This window comes from Anabrus simplex, chromosome 2 (genome assembly GCF_040414725.1).
Source record: "Anabrus simplex isolate iqAnaSimp1 chromosome 2, ASM4041472v1, whole genome shotgun sequence".
Classification (NCBI taxonomy): Eukaryota; Metazoa; Arthropoda; class Insecta; order Orthoptera; family Tettigoniidae; genus Anabrus; species Anabrus simplex.
This window is the reverse complement of record NC_090266.1, coordinates 422,584,709-422,607,062: the sequence shown is the minus strand read 5'-3', so window position 1 is coordinate 422,607,062 and position 22,354 is coordinate 422,584,709. Positions and strand designations below refer to the sequence as shown.

Sequence of the window (22,354 nt, the reverse complement as noted above, 5' to 3'; positions counted from 1 at the left end):
TACTGGACTCAAAACTAGAACCTCCCGGGTTGCTGCTAGAGCAGAAGACATGTAAGCATATTTGTGTGCTTACTATTCCTACTGGAAATTAGTTTGTGTGCTCACAGAATTTAGTTTGTCCACTCGCGGCATATATCTCTCGGTACTGATAACTATACAATAGTGCCCCCAGTGAATTCTGTGACTTTGTTTAAAAATGTTTATAATGCGAACTAACTGTTCCATGGCTTTGAATTTTCTATATTAATTCAGTGATTTTGGTCTATGCTGCACTGACTTGAAATAATTATTATAATCACACAAAGAAAGTTAATAACAACAAACTTGATGACAGTTCCATTGACTTACAAGTTCTTGGGTTTTAGAGAAATTGTGTTTATGGGTTCACCTTTCAGTACTTAAGATTAATGCTCAAATTAAGTGATAAACTCTTTTTTTTTTTTTTTTTTGGTACATTTTTCGACCCTATTAGGTCATTTTCAGCCAATTACAAACATATAAATAACATCTCAAGAACTATAAAATGTGTTGAACAAATGAAATAGTAAAATGCAAAACATGTATACATGAAAAGTTAAATTTAAAAAAAAAAGCATTATGCAGTGCCTATCACAATATTGTTTGAAGTACAAAGTAAACCATTGGCGTCAAGGTTGCAGTAATATTTCTATTGACTATTTGAACTACAGAATGTAATTAGAATCAAAATTAACAGAGCAAGAGTCATATAACACTGTTTCTATATTCTTTCTGCTTATATCATGCATAATTTACATAACCACCAGAGTTAAGTAAGTTTACAATAATACGCTGAAGAAAATGGAAATTGCAACACCCAGAAGGAGTGGTGCTACGTTGCTGCAATTGAACATGCAGGATGAGTGTTCGGTTGTGCTTCGATGATTACACTTTCAGGTTCCTTTGATCGCAAGTTTGGACAACAATCAATACAGGATGTGCCCACCACGAGGTGCAATACATTGATGAATTTGTCGAGGCATGGAGTCAATAAGGCCCTGGATCGCTTCCTGAGGAATTGTGGCCCATGCTTGCTGCACTTCACGGGTCATTTGTTCCAGAGTTGTGGGTGGCTGAGGACGGTTGGCCAGTTGTCGACCCATCATGTCCCACACATGCTCAATAGAAATTAGGTCCGGGGATCTAGCAGGCCATTCTAAGGTTGTGTTGTCGTGGAGAGCTTCTCTGGAGATGCGTGCAGTGTGAACCCAGGCATTGTCCTGCTGAAACATCCCATTAGCAATGTTCGCCATCATAGGGACAACCACTGGATTGAGTACCCTATCAACGTACTGTCGAGCAGTCATGTTTCCCTCAACAAGCACTAATTGTGATTTCATATTAAAGCCGATAGCTCCCCAGACCATAATGCTTGTTGTTGGCCCTGTGTGCCTCTCGACAGTAAGATCTGGGCGGCCCCTCATCGCGGTACGCCGGGCTGAGTGGCTCAGACTGTTAAGGCGCTGGCCTTCTAACCCCAACTTGGCAGGTTCGATCCTGGCTCAGTCCGGTGGTATTTGAAGGTGCTCAAATACGACAGCATCGTGTCGGTAGATTTACTGGCACGTAAAAGAACTCCTGCGGGACTAAATTCCGGCACCTCGGCGTCTCCGAAGACCGTAAAAGTAGTTAGTGGGACGTAAAGCAAATAACATCATTATTATTATTATTATTATTATCATCGCGGTACGTCGGCGCGCACGATTCCGGCGATCACTGCGGGCAAGACAGAAGCGCGATTCATCACTAAAGACGACCCTGTGCCATTCGTCGTCCCACATCGGTCTTTCTCGACACCAGGCCAGCCTTACACGTCGCTGTTTTGGGGTCAATGGAACACCTTCTGCAGGGACATGGGCTTGTAAGCCAGCTGCATGCAGGCGATTACCAACTGTTTGTTGTTTAACGTGGGGTGCCACAGCTGCTCAAATTTGCGCTGCTGTTGCATGGGGTTCCATCCGGGCCATCCGAATGATGCGGCGATCCTCTCTCACAGTTGTCTGTCGCGCTGGGCCTGTGCCAGGTCTACGAGTGTGGGTACTTTCATTTGACCATTGCTGCCATACACGTTGTACTGTAGATGCCTGTCGGCCAACATGTGCAGCGACAGTCCTTAGCGATAATCCTGCCTCTCACAGCCCAATTATCTGAGCCCTGTCAAACGGCTACAGTTGTTGATAGCATGCTCTTCTCTGTCGTCGAGGCATGTTTGATGGGGAACACTTCACTGCACGGACTGCAAGTCAACTACGCTACACCAGAGTCCGTATGTTGGAGTTGATTCCTCCGCGACCAATCGCGTGGGGAGACCTGTAGCAACAATCCAATGGGTCTGAAACTTTGATCGTTTACATACCTACATGGCATCGTTCCATATCTTGAAAATCATCACAAACGACCAATGCCTTCATGGTGTTGCAATTTCCATTTTATTAAGTGTATTTATTTGTAAACAAAGATCTTTATATTTTCTCTATCACCTCATTGGCGTTGTTCATTTCTGTTTTAACACATTGGAGACGGCCATATTTGAACGTGCTATCGCCCAGAAATCGCAGGACTTTTAACATTTTTGAAAGTTTTTTCACGGTTAGGTAAAGCGATGGTCATAAAAACTGTTGAAATAATTAAAGACCTGACTTTCCTCTTCACAAAAATATGTTTTAATTATAATAGTACATTGGTTTATTTTTATATATTTATGAACATGGTGTATTTTACAAGCAAAAAAATTTTTTTCCTGATGTTGCTATGGATGCCAGTCAGGTTAATATTTTAAAATTTTGCAAATATTGAGATCAAATCAACTAAAACATACTGCTGATATATGCATAGTCTAGCTTACGAGGTCAATTAGCATGGGTATCATTGTTTACAAGCAGTAATTATCTTTACTGTGGTAGGCCTTGAAACAATCCGGCATACACAAACCAATATCACAAATGCTGCAGAACCATCACGTTTCTCTCCTAATTCTCTTTCCATTATTCTTTTGCCCTTTGTCTGAACATACTTTGGAGTACCTAGATGCATACTGCTTTCCTGTGGTGGGCGGAATTCTTTCAGCAAAATGCCTTCCAGTCGCGCAGCAGAATTTGTGATATTACTCACGCTAGGTACTGGATTGTCAGTGCCTCCCATTTCCACGAACTTATTTGCTAATTCAATCATAAAGCCCTCTAAATGTGCTTTCTTTGGATTTGACCGGGTTTTCTTGTAAATTATGAAGGAATTTGTAATAGCCATGCAAAAGGTATAGAAAAATACTTTTTTTCCACCATTTCAGTTGCTTACGATGGAATGGATAATAACTAAGGAACTGATCCCCATGATCTACTCCAGTTTTATTTTTATTGTAATATAATACTAGATCGGGCTTTTGTTTATGTTTCCTCCCTTACATTTTACCTGAACATTTGTCATTTTTGCCCCGTGTCTTGACGAAAGATAATAAACATCTCTTGTGTCTTTCCACTTCAGTGCAAGTAAATGTTGTTTACGTCTGAATAACACTTCACCCTTTCTCAGTTTAGTTGTTTTGAAAATTGTCGGTTGGTTTTTCCTATGTTTTGAACAGTGCCAACTGACATTGTTTTTCCGCTCCACAAATGATGAAATAATGGGACACTGGTAAAGAATCTATCCATATAAATTGTGTGACCCTTGTTGAAATAAGGACCTCATAACCGATTTATTAGTTCCCGAACCGTGTTACTTGTTCCCCCAGCCGACCCTGTATAAATTTCGCAGTTGCAAACTTGACCAGATTCTGCATCACTGACATTGTAAAACTTTATTCCATATTTGTTTGGCTTATTCTTTATGTAAACACAGAAACCCACCCAGCCTCGGAAGGGACATATGCCCTCATCAACTGTCAAATTTACAGTGGGATAGAAATTTTCTTGACATTTTCTAATAAAATGGTCATAAATCGGTCTAATCTTGTGCAGAGAATCATGGTTGGGTTGACCTTTTAGAACATAGGTTCGATTGTCATTCAAGTATAAAAATGACAAAATCGCTCGAAATCTGTCCCTAGATAGGAGTGACCTCAGGAAAGAAGCTTGAAGAATCGGCGATTTTGCCCAATATTCTGTCAACTTTGGCTTCACAACCAAACACATATGAATGATTATTGCAAAAAAAGTTATAAATCTCCCTCAATGTAACTGTAGTCCAGGAGCCAAAGAGAGATCTTTGCTTTATCTGTTCACTGCAATTTCTTTTCTTTTTAATTGCATCACTTGCATAACGATTTATTTCTGATTTTATGTCCCTAAAAATATCTACGTTCTGATAATTACTAAAACATTCCCATGCTCCACTGTTATTATCCACTGGAATTCTGATGGTGGTGGTGGTGGTGATTATTGTTTTAAGAGGAAGTACAACTAGGACTGGAATTCTGACTCCACTTTTTTCTTGAAATACCGGTAATTGAGAAAGATTATCGATAGATGACCCCCAGTCATCAGTAGCAGGTCTCTGAACTGCACGCTTCCTCCCTATGTTGTGATCTTTATCCCGCAGTTCATATCTTGATGACGGACTTGCATCGGGTCGCTGCAGGTTGTCATCTGTACACAGGAAAGAACCCAGATTATTAGGGACTCGGAATAAAACTATATTACAGAACCCACTTTGTACCTATTTGAAATTAGCTAAATAAGAAGTGTACTTGCCTGAAACATCAGAATCATCATGGTCACTTTGTATGAAATCGTCTAAATTTTGTGCGCTTGAATTAGACATAATAGCCACAAGAATGACACAAACAAGCCAAGCTCCCGAAACACACTCTCTTCCTGTCCGTACGCATGTACATTCCGCTTGTTTCACAGCTGAGAGTGAGCAATGACGCAGCCACAGGCTATATCGGAGCGCAGCTGTGTTATCAATGTTTTGAAAGAAGAGCTCTTTACTTCAGCTCATAACTAGTAAACTGTATGCTCTGTAGAAGCATCAGACAGTGTCCTGGTGAAGTAAGATCTCTCTGTAACAGCGGCTTCTCTTTCTGGCCACAGTGAAATCATACGCTCGTAGATTCTCCAAGCGCCGTCAGTAGCAATGAAATCATGCGCCCATAAAAACTACAGGCAGCATCTCCAATGTGTTAAGTGGCAACTTTTAAATTTTCTGGATTCTTCACACAACTGAATGGAAAAAACAGCAATCAGATTGTTAATTGATAGATTACATACTAAAAGCCTGGATTCAATTCCAGACTTCTCCGCAGTGTTCATATAGATTAAAGGCATATGATGGTGTTGATGGTGATTTGTCCATCGGATACAGACGTTAAGCTTTGAGCAGACCCCTAGATGTTATTCGACCGGAGTAGGCTTTGTGCCAACACCTGGTTTTACTTTCTCTCTACATCCATCTCACACCCAGACTCGCAGGTCACCCATGAGCATCAAATAGAAAAGCCAAACATGTCCTTGAATCCTCCCATCACTAAAAGCCATTAGGGTAATTGTTTTCCCAATGAAGACATAAGAAACCAATCTGTCATTGCACTGATCTAGGAGAAAATGCACAAAACTCGATTGCAGTTGTCATTTTCAAAGCTAGACTACATACTGGAAGTGGTCGGAAAGAGACCTAAGGGATGACCAAAGAATCAGTGAGCTGATCATCATCATCATCATCATCATCATCATCTGCAGTTTCCAGCTGTTGGCCGGGTCTGCTTGCAACATAAGCCTCTCCATCTCCTCTTGTCTTCCTACCACTTCTCTCTAGTCACTCTTGCCCAGTCCTCTCCTCTTGTCTCTACACAATGACATTGAATCTACACTCCAAACCAAAGAAGGATGTACACGACTACATAATAAGGACATTACTGTCAATTCAGTTATAGAAAGAACAATGGATTTGTTTCAAGTAATGAACCCACAAATTGGAAATGAAAATTGGCTAGAGCACTTCCTGTAAGAAGTGGAGAAATGTATTCAGTAGGAAATGGTGATGATAAAATGAAGATATATATTCACTGATAAGTGATAACTGATAAGCTTTTGGGCTCTCGTGAATATGGCAGTAAGAATGTTACTTGAAGTATTTGGAAATTTCGATTCCTTAGGAAGCAGATTAATGGAGAATATGAGAATTAATATGGAAATTAGCAAGAACAACGTGGGAATGTTTACTTTTACCTAATATGGGACTTGCATTAAAATAAGGATAAAACAATGAATACCAAAGAAATATTACATACGGTTTAGTTATCTAGATCCATTATCAATACTGCCCAAGAAGAACCTTGGGCATGCTAAGGTGACTGTTGACAAGTAAATTTGCATACGGATAATAGAGCGGTGGTCATTGCGATGACTTCCTCATTTTTATTGCTCGTCTTTCTTAACCAGTTTTACTGACTCTCAGGAAGATAGAGGCTGAATTAACCATGTTCCAAACCTCGGACCAGGATTAAGATCCTTGGCTATGTTGCAAAGGGTCCCAGGCTTTGTTATACTGTACTTTCAGTTATTTTTGCAGATATTTGATGCTCTCTCTTACTTATTCTGAGTCTATGAAGCATATACACACTTTTCTTTGATGTGAATTCTGCTTCAATACGGAACCCAAATATGAAGTTCTTAACTTTAAACTATGAAGCATATGTTAGTGTTAAGGTAGCACGTTTGAGAATTTTACTATCTTTACTGTTTTGTTTACAGATATTAAAGTATGTGAAGTTGAAGAGGAACGATGCAAAAAATTTGACTGTCAAAGTCTTAGCTATTGGCTTCTTACCACATGAAGGAACATTTGCTGAATGTGTGATTGAAATATATGTAATCCAGTAGTATGCAGCACTGCCACAATGGTATGGTGTAAAGGAAGAAGGCAGTATCACATTTTATTAGCAAGTTATTTGATGTATGGTATATGTATATTTGCATTAGTATTTTTTTTAGTTACATTGGTACAGTATTTGTTTTTCACACTCACTACTTTCTGGTTGTGGGACTATAGATATTACAGTCAAATTTGTTTAGCTTTGCTTCAGTTAGATGTAACAGTCTTTTGTGAATTTATTTCTGTATATTATGTTAGAGGAAGTGTACTGTGTTCACACAGTTTTTAAAAGAGAAGCCAAATGGAAAGTAGAAATCCAACTAGAAAAATGGATCACACCACTATGTATTATGTCCTAATTTCCTTATTATATATATGTATATTAGTTTGAAAGGGAAATTATCTTCAAGCCATATGATATGTGTGCGTGTATGCTGATGGTCATGTGTTTTTGCACGGAAGGAGCTATCCATAAATTTAACTAGTGTATTTCTGCATAATAAGAATGTGAGGCTATCATTATTTATTTTCCCAATATATCTCTCTGTCTCATATTATGGAGATCTAAGGAAATATTGAAAATAAATAAGATAAATCACTCTCTTTTTCTCATTGCTATTTTGTTCTATCTTCAGTATTAGTGAAATATGTTTACAGTAATTTTCCTATGATATAGTTCAATATTTTCTTTTAAATATGATTGAATGAAGAAAATATTTGGATGTAATCAATAGCTACTTTATCCTAACCAAGTTCCTATTCCATAAGTGAATCATGGGATGGTAGCAGTTTTGCTTCAGATTTTGTGGAAATTATAAATCTTGGCATCTTGCACATTTTATGTTTCACATTTAAGAAAAGGGCGTTTTTAAATGTTGATGCCCGTTCTGTGATGATAATACTGTATTATAGTGACTTCACTACACTTTTTTAACAATAAACAAAATACCTGATTGGAGTGCTTTCAACCATGTAGTAACTACTGTCCTTGTTCCAACAAGGTTTTTTTTTTTTTTTTTAATAACCAAAAGTTGTGAGGTTGATATGATTCTGTGTAAGGGTGTTCATGTTTCTATCATGTGTGACCAGTTTAAATTATGGAACTCTTTGAAATCTTTTTTTTTTTTTTTTTTTTTTTTTTTTTATTGTTCTGCTGCCTGGACAAATTTTAAGTGATGCACTGCATCTTAACAAAGTGTGTTCCTCAAGTGTCTGAATGCATTTTGTCACTGTAAAGTGACCCCACGTGGTCATAAGACTGTGCATCCACAGACTTTGATTCTTTTTGTCTATCTTGTCTCAAGATCTGTACAGAACTGTTCTCAATTCATGGATAGTAATAAATACTGTTTGAATATAAAAATTCAGAGGTGGGTTAAAGTTTAAGTTCTTGGACAACAAAAGCAAAGAAACATTTCTATTATTTTTATTTATCTTTCATAGTCATGTATTCTATACGTGAGAGTTTTTGCTGTCTGAAATGAGGTAAACTGCTGAAGTTCACTGCCAAGGAATTGTCAGACTTCCATGTAATATGACATCAGGAACTACTATCCCACATGGAATGGTGCATACTGAATTAATGGTGGTTAATGAGAGTACCTTTCATAAATATAACAATGGTGAAAGTTAATTCAAACATATTATCATTGTGAGACCAGTCATGGTTTCTTCATGTAAACAAAGAAGATCTTTAGGAAAACTCAGTGTAGAGGTAGTTTGTCTCATTTCCATGCCAAATCTAAAATACTATATTGTGTGTGTGTTGAATTATTAGTTTTAAAAGTTTTTGTTAATGACCCACCTGAGGTACAATGTCATTGTTAAAACGAAGTTCTCCAAATCTCTTCCATTATAGTATGACTATACCATGAAAATGTCTACCTACATTTGAAGGTTGGTCAGTTTTTGTGTGAAAGATTTTCACTGATTTGTATAATGTGTTGTGTGTGGTTGGTAAAAAAAAAAAAAAAAAACTTGTGTAATTGGTTATATTGATGCATTGAGAGAATACATATTGTAAATGGATACAAAAATGCAGTATATTTTAGCTCCACAATAAATAATTGAAGTTTTTTAACTTGTACTTAAAACAACCAAAACAAAACTAAATTTAAAAAAACACATTACAGCCCTTTTCCTCACACACAAAACATACAGAACATATTTTCTCTGAAAAAATTGAACTGCTAAACAACCATAAATTACAATTTTTATTTTATTCTCTTATGTAATATATGTAATATTTATTTAATCAGATTCTTCTCTACACAGTGACTGTTGTTTGTCATGCTTCGAAAATCTCTGTGACATCAATATGCTTGGGATTCCATTCTATAAAAACTAGTTTCTCAGTTACAGTTCTTAATTGCTGGCTGCTAGAGAAGGCAGTACATTCAAAATTATGGAAGCAAATGAACATAAAGGTTGCTTAGTATTAAGTCATTCTACCATACAGAAGGAGATCCTTACTTTGTAACAACCGGTAAACTATCATGTGTGAGAAATCCTTTGTCTGCATCTTAAATTTCCCATTGTTACTCCTTGTCCTATCCTAATAAATGACTCAATAATGCAAGGAATACTGGTGTTTGGCTTGTCCTTTTGCTTGCCATTAGAAGTCTGAGGAGTTGTTAAAGTCCTCAACATTATAATCAGATACATCAATCCAGCCATCTGAAATCAATGTTTCAGGAAGACTTCAACATTAAAACAAATGTCTGCATAGGGTGAAATTTGATATTCTACAGTCACTGAAGGTCCTTCAAGCACTTGGTGTATAGGAGGATCATAGCCTGGCCAATCAGCTGGAAAGCATCCCACCAATACTTTGAATTCAAGATTGATAATGAAGCACTTCAGACATTAATAGCCCCAGCAATAATATATTTCACTATCAGTTATATATTTATGTGTATTTCCAGTAGATGACAAGTTTTGATAAATTTGTCATAACTTGTTTATTACTATTCATAAGGCATTAATGGCTTTGTAAATATGATAATTGTGTTGAAGACATTACTTCAGAAACGTGTATCAAATTAGCTTGTGACATTTTATGCTCTGTTTTTACTGTTGTTGTTTGGGTCATCAGTCCATAGACAGGTTTGATGCAACTCCATGCCACTCTGTCCTGTGCTGTGTACCGTAAATGCTTTTTTTTTTTTTTTTTTTTTTTTTAATGCTAGTTGTGTCATTTGTAGCGACTTGTTTAACAAACTGAGGACCAGACTGAGACATGACAAGATGGTCTTTTAGTTGCAGTGCCAAAGTGTTATGAATATATAGACAATTATACAATATTTAAGAGTTACCTCTTTTTTACATAAACAACTTGAATCGAAAAAATCCCATCATTCAAATCGAGGCCATATTGCACTAAACACTTTGATTGAACCGAGAAGTAGTAGTGTAGCCTAGTATAGACTGGGTTGTAGCAGTTGTACCCCCCCCCCCATCCATAGCACTACAGCTCTTGAAGGGCCTTGGCCTACCAAGCGACCGCTGCTCAGCCCGAAGGCCTGCAGATTACGAGGTGTTGTGTGTTCAGCACGACAAATCCTCTCAGCTGCTATTCTTGGCTTTCTAGACCAGGGCTGCTATCTCACCGTCAGATAGCTCCTCAATTCTAATCACGTAGGCCGAGTGGACCTCGAACCAGCCCTCAGATCCAGGTGAAAATCCCTGACCTGGCCGGGAATCGAAGCCGGGGCCTCCAGATAGGAGGCAGGTATGCTACCCCTACACCACGGGGCCGGCCTGTAGCAGTTGTGCCAAGTTTTATATAGGTCACTCACCTGTCGTTCGAAAGTTCGAAAGTTTCATTTATCGAGATCTGTTCTTTAGACAACAGCCAAAATGCATGCAGTTAGTGCTGTTTTGTACTGTAATACAAAGATTAGCATCCTACTCTGAACCAAATGAACAAATTCTCACAAGGTTTTAAATAAGACCTGTGTGTGTCAACCTTCTCACGCATGAATTATTTTTCACTTGCGGTTGGTCACGAAAAACATAAGGGAATATATAAATGATTTTTAGTGAATACTATTTCAAGGTTTTAACATTCAAAGACTGATCATTGCTGTCTACTGGCCATGGGTATGTATTGCAAAGCGCAAGCATACTTGTAAGACCGTAGGTCTGTAATGCCTTTGCAGTTGACACCAGAGGTACTCCTGAAGTCTGTGGTAACTGGATGGGGAGCGCCCACGGAAAATGAACAGTGGTTGGTATATGTGGATGTTGACGGGATGGAAGGAGTACCTTCGAATGTAGGGCAGTTTTTCCATCTGTTAAGTACAAAAAAAAATGCATCACTGGTACATGTGTTGGATTGACTCTGAAGCTGAATAAGTGAGAGGGAAAATATACTACCAAGATTAAAAATAATAAATAATGCGTAAAAATGCACGAGAACTTCAATAACCTCTTATGAAGTCCTCATGCATGAGAGGGTTAAATGGTATTAAACCTTGTTTACAAAATCTTTCTGACAGGTGCTAATACAAAATTTGATTTATTTCGTGCAATTAAGTTCATACAAACTATGTGACCTCTCTGTCTTTTAATATTTAATGAATATCTTTTTTTTTTCTTTTACTTTCTTTCTTTTCTGTATGTTACTAGCTGGTCATTCAATATTATAGAACATTTCAAGATTGGACATTGAAAAAAAGGAAAAAATCAGAATGCAGTACTGGTAGACAAGGGTAATTATCACAATTGAGATATTTGCATACAGAAAAGAAGGAATGATTACTAATAAAATTGCACTGCTAAATTTTGAAAAGCTGGGCTGAGTGGCTCAGACAGTTGAAGTGCTGGCCTTCTGACCCCAGCTTGGCAGGTTCGATCCTGGCTCAGTCCGGTGTTATTTGGAGGTGCTCAAATACGACAGCCTCATGTTGATACATTTACTGGCACTTCAAAGAACTCCTGCAGGACTAAATTCCGGCACTCGCCATCTCCAAAAACCGTACAAGTAGTTAGTGGGATGTAAAGCCAATAACATTATTCTTCTGCTTTCTTCTTTTCGATGAGGCCTGCTAAGGACCACGTGCCAGTTTTGATTCTATTGTTCACACTTTGTTGTTTTCTCTTCTGTTCCTTCCAATATTCTTTCATCTTTTCACTATGATGTTGATTATTATTATTATTATTATTATTATTATTATTATTATTATTATTATTATTATTATTATTATTATTATTATTATACAATTTTGAAAAATACACCATTGCAAAAGTAGTCCTTATACTGATTTACACTTTGATTATGAGGTATTTTTAAAAGTATTATCTGTCCTTTTACATAGGAATTATTTATAGACTTTCTTCTATGTTTGCAAATATTTGATACCAGTAAATATAAAGTCAAAGCAGTGATGTTGATGCGTACATCAGCTGTGGCTCTGTTGATTTTGTTTTGCTACTTCAAGATAGTCTGCTGCCATTGTGTGGGGATTAACACTGTGGCTTCTTCTTCTCCTCCCCAGTTACCTGGTTTGAGGGGCATGATATAGCCAGCCTGTGATGTAAAAGAGTAGCATGTCTACCTTGTACCCGAAGATCCTGGCCTTGTAAGGTCATATGAGGGACTGTGTAATATGCGTGAGAGCGGACCACGATGAGTGGGGCAGATAGTAGAGCTGTGGCTGTCTCAGCCCAAGGATAGTGGGTTTAATCCCAACGCAGTACAAGGATATTGCCGAGTGCTCAAATTCACCAGTCTTGTGTTGGTACTTTTACTAGCATGCAAAGGAACTCCTGTGGGACAAACTTTCTCTCATCTCTGAAAACTATAAAAGTTGATAGAAGAATATAAAACCAATGGCATAATTTGAAAGTAGACCAGGACAAGTAAAAAAGACATTATTACTGGTGATGTCCTCATGCTGACCAACATGCCACTCCAGAGAGATCTTAATGTTTTTGATGTAATGGCCTCATGACTGGCCTAGGCTAACATAACTGAGAAAAGTGGGTTGAGATTGCTCTCTCATTTATTCTAGAAATGGTTTCCACTTTGTGAGTATTGAAATGATTCCGGCCTGTCCTGAATCCATTTAATTATTAATACAAACACCAGAACAGACAACACCAACCTTGTTTATCACACGTATTCCCATAGTACATGTGCTGTTGTTAAATTGTTCCAAATTTGAAAAGACTTAAAGATGAATCCACTGCTACTTTGTATTCCATTATTGAATATTTCCATAACAGAATAGAGGATAAAATTGTACTAAATACATGATGCATGATCCTACGAACTTCCAAGCGGAAACACTTTTTTTTTTTGCCGAAATTTCATCAATCTTCAAAATGAGAAGTATTGTTTCCAGTTGATATTCTGCCTTTTTTTCTCTCCAGGTATTAGTTAAGGAAAGTTACTATGTTTTCAGTAAAACCTAGTGACAGCAAATTTTCTGTACGTCTAAATTATTTTGTATTTTAGGAACTTCAGTCCTGTATTTTGTTTGTTGTACACTTAATTGTGATTGTAGTCCATTTTGCTAACAGAAAATGGATCTTAATCAGTCTCATACCAACAAGAACTGATTTCCATTTATAGTCATAGTTTTCAGTCCAGATTGATCCTTTGGTGCCAAATACTGTTTTAATTAGTTTTGTCCTCCACTGCAAACTCGTACTACTATTCTCAACATGCCCTTTTACAATTGATGCTTAGTTTCATACAAACCATTTTACCTTACTTGTTCAAATTTACAATCACTGTGTGCTAGTACGTTTAATGGTTTCACTTTTACAACTAAACGAAATCCAACATTGTGCTCCATTAACACTGAAAAGGCAGAGGTTATCAAACTTAGGGATTGTAATGAATTGTAGGGTTGTGATAGTGAAGTGAAGATGTCACTCGTTTGTTTTGAAATTAGCTGCAGTTCAAGCTCCAGTGAAAGCATGTAAAAGTTAAGTGAAAAGTCCCCATGGTGGGGATTTCACATAAAACTGGAAGTCCTATGGCTATGATCATGATGTGAACAGTCACACAATACTACAAGCTTTTTTTTCTTGTAATCATATGTCACAGAGTGCATAAGTTAGAACTGGTTTTCTTTTTTCATTTCATTAAGAAACGTGCCTTAGCTGGTGAGACATAGTGTTCACAGTCCCATTGTTGGCTTTTACAGTATGAAAGTGGCTGAGCTATGAGGGATGCTAGTAATGCCATTCCTTTGAATGGTGTGAAAATGTTGCTCATAAGGTCAATTTGTGCATGCATTTCAGCTGGTTTGGCTTACTCATACGTAATAGCAACTTCTGGTTTGGTGATGACAGCAACGGGAAACTATCTCGCTCCTCATTTCATCAGATTACCTCATCATTGATGCTTAGGCTATCCGTGACAGCTGACAGCAAAGCTGTTGATGATCCAACCAGCCTTTGGGCTGGGTACTCAACACAACATTAAGAAACAATGGATTGAATACTGAAATATTCAAAATTACATTGCAAAGAGTGAATCTTGAAAATGAAAATCCACAGCCTGTTTCCAGTCATTTGACCGGGTCAGGAATGGAATGAATGAAGCCCCATCTAGCAGCGAGGTTAGGAGTTGTGCCGGCTGCTGAAGCCTGTCACACTCCCCTGGGGAAATGGTTAATGAATGGCAGATGAAATGAAATAATATTGGAGTGTGTTGCTGGAATGATATATGACAGGGGAAACCGGAGTACTCTGAGAAAAACCTGTCCGCCTCCGCTTTGTCCAGCAAAAATCTCGCATGGAGTGACCAGGAGTTGAACCACGGAACCCAGCGGTGAGAGGCCGGTGCGCTGCCGCCTGAGCCACGGAGGCTATAAGAGTGAATCTTATCCTCTGATAAATCTTTCACACACACGATCTAATGTAACAGTGGTGCTTCTCATTCTTGCCCGGCCATAACAAGGAAAGCCTTACCTGTTAAAGTATAAGCAGACAAATGGTTGTTAAATTAACCAGAAGTTCATTGTTGCATGCCTGAATTTAGCTTAACCTGTGTAGACCTACTTCGCTTGGCATATACACTGTACAAAAATCCTGCTCTGTCATTTCACATTCAACTCATGTCGTATATTATCTAGCATACATCATGGGTTTATGGCATGTTAAGAATAAAGCCAATACATTGCTGGTGGAATACTTTTATTACACTATTCATTCCTACAAAATACCTGTATTAGCAACATTTATCTTCTCCATGTTAAACATGATGTCCTCATGCCATCTGGAATTTCATATTTAAGAAATTGTCATATAAGGGGCAGACGGTTTGACAGTATTCACACAAGACACTCTCCTGACATTTCTGGGACTCTATTCAAGTATGAATAATATAAATAGTATAAATATTTTTCTTAAATCGTGCCAGGTTTAGCCTGGACCCTGGGTATGGAAGTTTTGCCTAATTTGCATTTTATTTACCATACAAAATAGTAGCAAAGTCACGTATTACATCTAAAATTGAACAAATTGCCTTTCCTTTCAGGAAGAATTAAGAACTTGGGAACTCAAATTAATGAAATAAGTTGTAGGTCTCGGGTATAGAATAATTTTGACTAGAATTTTCCTTTCCAAGAGCGAATAGAGCTAATTAAGGACTAAGTGTACACTTCTGTAACACATCTATAGCTCTAAACATTATAACATTATCTGCAAAAAAGCCTTACCTCTTTTCATTTCGGTTCTTAAAATAAAGTATAATGATCCAATGACACTGCCTTGCAGGGCCTCCCTCCCCTCCCCTCTGCTGCTCCATCTTAATCTTTACAGAATTTGATAATTTTTTACCTGCTGTAATTCTCTGAGTTCTCTTGTCGAGGAATTTAGCCACCCATTCAACCACTCCTTTGTCTAGTCCAACAGTTATCATTTCCATCAGTAGTCTCCCATGATTACTCCATCAGAAGCCTTGGATAGTTTAATAGCGATGCAGTCCATTTGACTTCCTGAATCTAAAATACCAGCTATATCTTGCTGGATTCCTACAAGTTAATAATAATGGCGTATGGCCTCCGGAGAGGCCTGATGGCCTATTAGGCGACCTGCATGTCTGTGAAGATGAAGATGAGGGCCCTACCTAGGATGATTTCTAATGTTGAATACACCACACACACCCAGCCCCTGAGCCATTGGAATTAACCAATTAAGGTTAAAATCCCCAACCCGGCCAGGAATCGAACCCGGCACACTGAACCGAAGGCCAGTACACTGACCATTCAGGCAACGAGTCGGACTCCTACAAGTTGAGTCTCACTGGACTAACCTATCCTAAACTGAAACTTACTTTTATTAAACAAGTTAGTAATTTTGCAAACGTGTCTGATATAATTAGAAGGAATGTTTTCCCAGATCTTAGAAATTACACCTGTAATTATCCACTCTATATTTGTCACTCTTTCCTTTGTACACTGGGGCTACAATTGCAACTCTCCATTTCTTTGGTATAGCCCCTTCATGCAAACTAATCAAATAAGTATTTCAGATATGGCACTATTTCCTAACCCACTGCCTTCAGTACATCCCCAAAAATCTTATCAATCCCAGCTGCTCTTCTAGTTTTCAACCTTTGTATTTTTTTTTATTTTTTGTAAATATCTTTATCATATGTAAATTTCAGTACTCGCCTGTATTAGACACCACCTCAACCTCGACATTATCCATATACCCAACTATCTTAACAAACTGTTTACTGAATACTTCTGCCTTCTGTAAATCCTTGTAGTGCCTTGTCCATTAATGATCCTCCGCCCCTGCATTTGAAGATAATTGTCATGAGAGAAAAGAACTGTCTACCAGTGTTCCATTGTCCAGTCCTGATGACTACATGCCCACAAAATACGTTCTTTGCGCCTTTCTCCTGTTAGAAGGTGTTTCTCTTGGTCAACCGAATGCTGGTACCCTTAGCCTCCCATGTGTAGCGGTGATTAGCCTTATGCTTGAAGAATGTGTCCGTAACAGCTAAACCCATACTAGCACAGAAATCCAGTAAACTTTTCCCATTCCCATTAGCTTCCACAACTTCCCCACATTTACCAATCACCCTTTCGTATCCTTCAGTTCTATTTCCAACTCTTGCATTGAAATCGCTGCACTATTCTATCCTTGCTGCTGACCCTGAACACCATGTCACTCAATGCTTCATATAACTTGTTAACTTCATCCTCATCTGCACCCTCACCGCTCATTTATGTGCCGAACAGAAAGTATGTTGCGTGCAATGGTATTCCAGCTCATCTGCTGGAATAGGACCATCTTCAACGTCAGCCAACGAAGCAAACTTCATTCATTACTTTGGCGGATTATGGCATAGTCGTGGAGTTTGATGGTCCAGGAAGATTGGAATGTTCTTCATTCATACACACATTCTTCAGATCGTTCAGTACACAAAATGAATGTGTTTCCCATCGATGTCAACAACAGACTTGAATACTGACCAAATACGACTTTTGATGTTCTATGTCGTTTTACTTTGTATTTTAGTTCATTTTGAGTTAAACGCAAGAGAGGCCCCTTGAACATGCACCCCCCAGTGGGTGGGGACGGTAGAATAACACCCACGGTATCCCCTGCTTGTCGTAACAGGTGACTAAAAGGGGTCCCAGTACCTTAACTTGGGAGTGTGAATTGGCGGCCATGGGGCCCGTAGCCAAGTCCTGGCATCGCTTCCACTTACTTGCGCCAGGCTCCTCACTTTCATCTATCCTATCCGACCTCCCTTGGTCAACTCTTGTTCTTTTCCAACTCCGACGATATTAGAGCATCCGAAGCCTAGGGAGTCTTTCATTTGGACCTTGCCTTTCTTTGGCCGATATCTTCATTGTTTGAAGTGTAGGATTCCTTCCATATTTTCTCTCTCATTACCGTTAATAGAAGTTTTGGATCATTCCGTCCATTTGTCCTCCAGTAAAATGCTGTATATTGTTCCATTTCACAATTGTGGCTTAAATATCTTTCCAGGTAAATAAACACTGCTTTTATCCACAACAATTGCCACACAAATTAAACAACATTGAATAACAGGTTTACAGGCTTTCCATCCAGCTAACAAAAGTCTACAGCATGAGGATAGTCTCTTCGTTGAAATTGATCCACTGAATAATTATGTTTATAGTGCCTACACTGACACCAAATTTAGTAACTAACTCTCTCTGTATCATAGAAGTATTTTAAAATAATGCTATAAATGCACTACACTTCCTGGGAGTTTTATCCATTGAAGAAATAAGTATTACTACCACATCAAAAATCCTCCAAAGTGACTCGCTTAAAAATAAATACTGCTTTTATCCACAACAATTGCCACACAAATTAAACAACACTGAATAACAGTGCACATAACTTGTAGAGAGCGCAGGAACTAAGAATAAGTCATGTGTAGCACACTGTCACTAACCATTGGGAAAATAGTGAAATATTTCCATTGTTCCGATTAATTTGCACGGGACTGTAGCTCTTGGCTTATTTGGAACCACTACTATACAGGATGGTGGACAGTTTCTCTGCTGCTGAGCAAATGGTACAGCCACGTACCTGTCAGCTTGCATTCGGGAGATAACAGGTTTAAACACCACTGTTGGCGGTCCTGAAGATGGTTTTCTTTGGTTTCCCATTTTCACACGAGACAAATGACAGAGCTGTACCTTAATTAAGGCCATGGTCCCTTCCTTCCTGCTCCTACCTCTTTCCAGTTCCATCATTGCCGTAAGACCTATCTGTGTCTGTGCAACATTAAGCAAAATGTGTTTTTAAAAAAGTTTCTCTTCATATCTTAGTTTGACCTAAGTTGTGGATATTCTGTGGCTTACTGTGGTTCAGTCTCAGCTGTAGGTTGTGTTTTGTTGTTGTTTTCTTTCTCCTGTCAGCAACATATGTACTCTAGTGAAGCGGTTACAAAAGGCGTCTGCTCCTGAAGGAGTGGCCTAACATTACAAAATGCTTCTAGGAGTGGTGACCCCACTGTAATAATACCCTATATATGATGTGGTTTTTCTGAACTTGCCTTGGAAAAGGTTAGGGCGTACCCTGCTGCAAGTGGTGCACAGTTCTTTGGGCACAAGGAGACACTGTGAAAAATGGGTGACCAGTAGACAACAACATGAAGGTGGGTATAATCAACCTTATGACCCTGACAAGAAAGGCAGAAGAAATGGTGGATTTTGTGAAGAAAGAGGGTATAGAAATGATGAGGTTGAGTGTAGTGATGGGCAGTCGGAGACGAGGTCTCGAGATTTCTCGGGGTTTCTCGAGACTAGCGCAGGCACTATTTCTCGCGAGAAATTTCGAGAGATCTCGAGAGCGTTGTCCCCGCATTGTGCGGCGAGCAGCGTGTCGAAGGCCTACAGGTAGTTGGAGATGAATGTTGTTTGTGCCGGGTATGCGAATAGTCAACCACGGGCCTTCTCAATTTCGTAAATACGTGTCAACAAGCGACTAGGGCGTTCACTTCTACCGAGGTCTATTTTGACGCAGTACCTATAACATAGTCATAAAGGATACGCATTCTGGCATTGTATGCACTGGTAGGTACACGAATGAGTGGTACAAGTACAGAACCTGACGGCTACTGTAGGTACACGTACCTGGACACTAGAGGCGTGCGTTATTCGAACTCGAGACGAGGCAAGATGCGCCTTGTTGCATATGCAACCACCATTACGCATGTGTGGAATGTGTAATCTAAAATGCTTCAGTTTGCTCTAATTCTTTCGACAGGTAGGGTACATCGTTATCAGACCCCGCCTTCAATAACATATGACCACTGCTTGTGTTGTCCGACTCGTCGGCTGAATGGTCAGCGTACTGGCCTTCGGTTCAGAGGGTCCCGGGTTCGGTTCATTGGTTAATCCCAGTGGCCCGGGGGCTGGATATTTGTTCTGTCCCCAACATCCCTGAAACTTACACACCACACATAACACAGTCCTCCACCACAATAACACGCAGTTACCTACACATGGCAGATGCCGCCCACCCTCGTCGGAGGGTCTGCCTTACAAGGGCTGCACTCGGCTAGAAATAGCCACACGAAATAAAAAAAACTGCTTGTGTTTACCGATATTTTGGTAACGAAGGAAATAATTCCTTATAATGTTATAGAGTATTCGCGTCATAATTAGGTACTTAGATATATGACGGTGCCATGTGAAATTGTGTCTAGTTGTACGCGACAACTTGAAGACGATGTCCGAAACGCAACGTAAGTCGTGGATGTCGGTTATTTTTAAGAGATGTCACATAGCACAGTCCTCTGTGTTGCTTATTCAAAAGAAGTAAAATACATTGGCGGAAATACTTCTGGGATTATCCGTCACTTACAAACGCATAGGCCTATCAATGAAGAGGAATCGTCACATAACACCTCCGACCCGGTCTGAATCACAAGAAGCTACCCACCCGACAACGATTGTAAGGCATCCAGGTAGGTTTATACCCTAATAACAATTAACAAATTATACAGGTTATTCTTTTAAGAAGTCCACCCGACATAACTCGTGAACAGTTTAAGATACTGGCATTCTGTATTCACATTCGTTAATTGTATTAAGGAGCTCATAGTTCAACATGCAGTGCTTTCCTAGGCTTTTGACAAAATTTATCGTCACACACTTTTCCATACAAGAACTGCTGATAATAACTATCAAGCTTACACTCTTAGTTACTGGGACGTCGCACAGTTCGCAGCACACGAGAATCGGTCTCGAGAGGGTTGCCCATCACCCCCGCTGAAAGAATTGGAGCAAAGTCGGGCATTTTAGATTACACGTTCCCCTCATGTGTAATGGGGTTTGCATATGTAGCAAAGCACATCTTCCCCGTCTCTTGTTCGAATAATGCACGCCTCTAGTATCCAAGTAGGTGTACATCCTATCTATAGTTATTCACAAATTATGCACGGTTATTCAGCTGAGATGTCCACTCCAAATAAGTCGTGAACAAGTTAAGATGCTGACATTCTGTTTTCACAGTCGTTAATGGTATTAAAGGGGTTCATAGTTGAACATGCAGCACTTTTCCTGGCTTTTGACAACATGTATTGGCTCACACGTTTTCATATGAGAACGTTATTTCACGCAATAACTGCCAATGATATACTATCAAGTTTACAGTCGTAGTTACTGGTACGTCGCACAGCTTGCACTACAGGACGATCGGTCTCGAGATTCTCTCGCGAGAGTCTCGAGATCTGCGACGTCAGTCTCGAGAGTCTCGAGCGAGAGCGTTGCGCATCACTAGTTGAGTGAACTTAAAAGCGTGCAAAGGAAAGAAGAGAATGAGCAAATGTATTTATTTATTTATTTAATGTATTGTTCAGCAGGTATTTCTGGCCACTTACAGAACATTTCCATTTCTTATTTCTAATATTATAAATAATTTACAATAAAAATTAAAATGTGAAACCTAATACTATATTTACGAACTATGGACAGTGGTAAGTGTGTGTTACAACTTAATATTTTAATTTCTCCTAAAATATGCATTGTTAACCTGAGTTAATCTATACACTATACTGGAGTAGTGGCAGAGAAGCAAAAAATGGAATGGTCCTGATGATTTCAAAACAGCAGGAAGAGTATGTTAATATGGTAGGGTACATCAGCGACAGGTTAATGAAAATTTGGCTGAGAATGAGGAACGAAGTGAAGGACTTAATACAAGTGTATGTATAACAGACAGGGAACCAAGGGGAGGATATTGAGGAATTCCTGGAGAAACTAGAAAGGTGATAACTGATGTGGAAATGATTATGATGGGAAACTTAATCCTCTTGGAGCCAGGAGGTAGTGCGAGCACCCGCCCTTTAAACTGCCAAAGCCGATCAGGTTGGCCTTTAAAAGTACAGTCGGAAATTGCCAGAGCCGATTACATCGGCTGACTTAAAATTCTGTGATACACATAATTTTGTGGCAACGTATAGTGGCGTACATACTTTTGTGACAACCTATATTAATGGGGCTACAATTTATTGTGTGCCTGATCTTGCTTTGGCAGTACGTATAACAGACAGGGAACCAAGAGGAGGATATTGAGGAATTCCTGGAGAAACTAGAAAGGTGATAACTGATGTGGAAGTGATAATGATGGGAAACTTAATGCTCTTGGAGCCAGGAGGTAGTGCGAGCACCCGCCCTTTAAACTGCCAAAGCCGATCAGGTCGGCCTTTAAAAATACAGTCGGAAATTGCCAGAGCCGATTACATCGGCTGACTAAAAAATTCTGTGATACACATAATTTTGTGGCAACGTATAGTGGCGTGCATACTTTTGTTACAACCTGTATTAAAGGGGCTACAAGTTATTGTGTGCCTGATCTTGCTTTGGCAGTTCTAAGAGGGTCTTCTAGCTTTCAGTCAGTAAAAGATTGCTCCTTGCAGTGAGTGGATTTGTGACAGCAAAATGGCAAGTGGTTCACGTGATATTTTTTTCAGCAGGTATTGTTAACAATAAATTAATGCAGACTGGGCGAGTTGTCCGTGCGGCAAGGGGCGCACAGCTGTGAGCTTGCATCCAGAGATAGTGGGTTTGAA

At 39.1% G+C, this 22,354-nt stretch overlaps 1 protein-coding gene across 2 annotated transcripts in view; it reads left to right on the top strand.

Moving 5' to 3' along the window:
* AhcyL1 (Adenosylhomocysteinase like 1) overlaps positions 1–8,900 on the top strand; it is a 472,277-nt gene extending 463,377 nt beyond the window's left edge. For both annotated transcript variants that reach the window (XM_067140830.2, XM_067140831.2), the window contains one exon: positions 6,705–8,900. In XM_067140830.2, the coding sequence (XP_066996931.1) occupies positions 6,705–6,711 (7 nt within the window). In that variant the 3' untranslated portion in view covers positions 6,712–8,900. The remainder of the gene's footprint in view (positions 1–6,704) is intronic.
* The last annotated feature ends 13,454 nt before the right edge of the window (positions 8,901–22,354 follow it).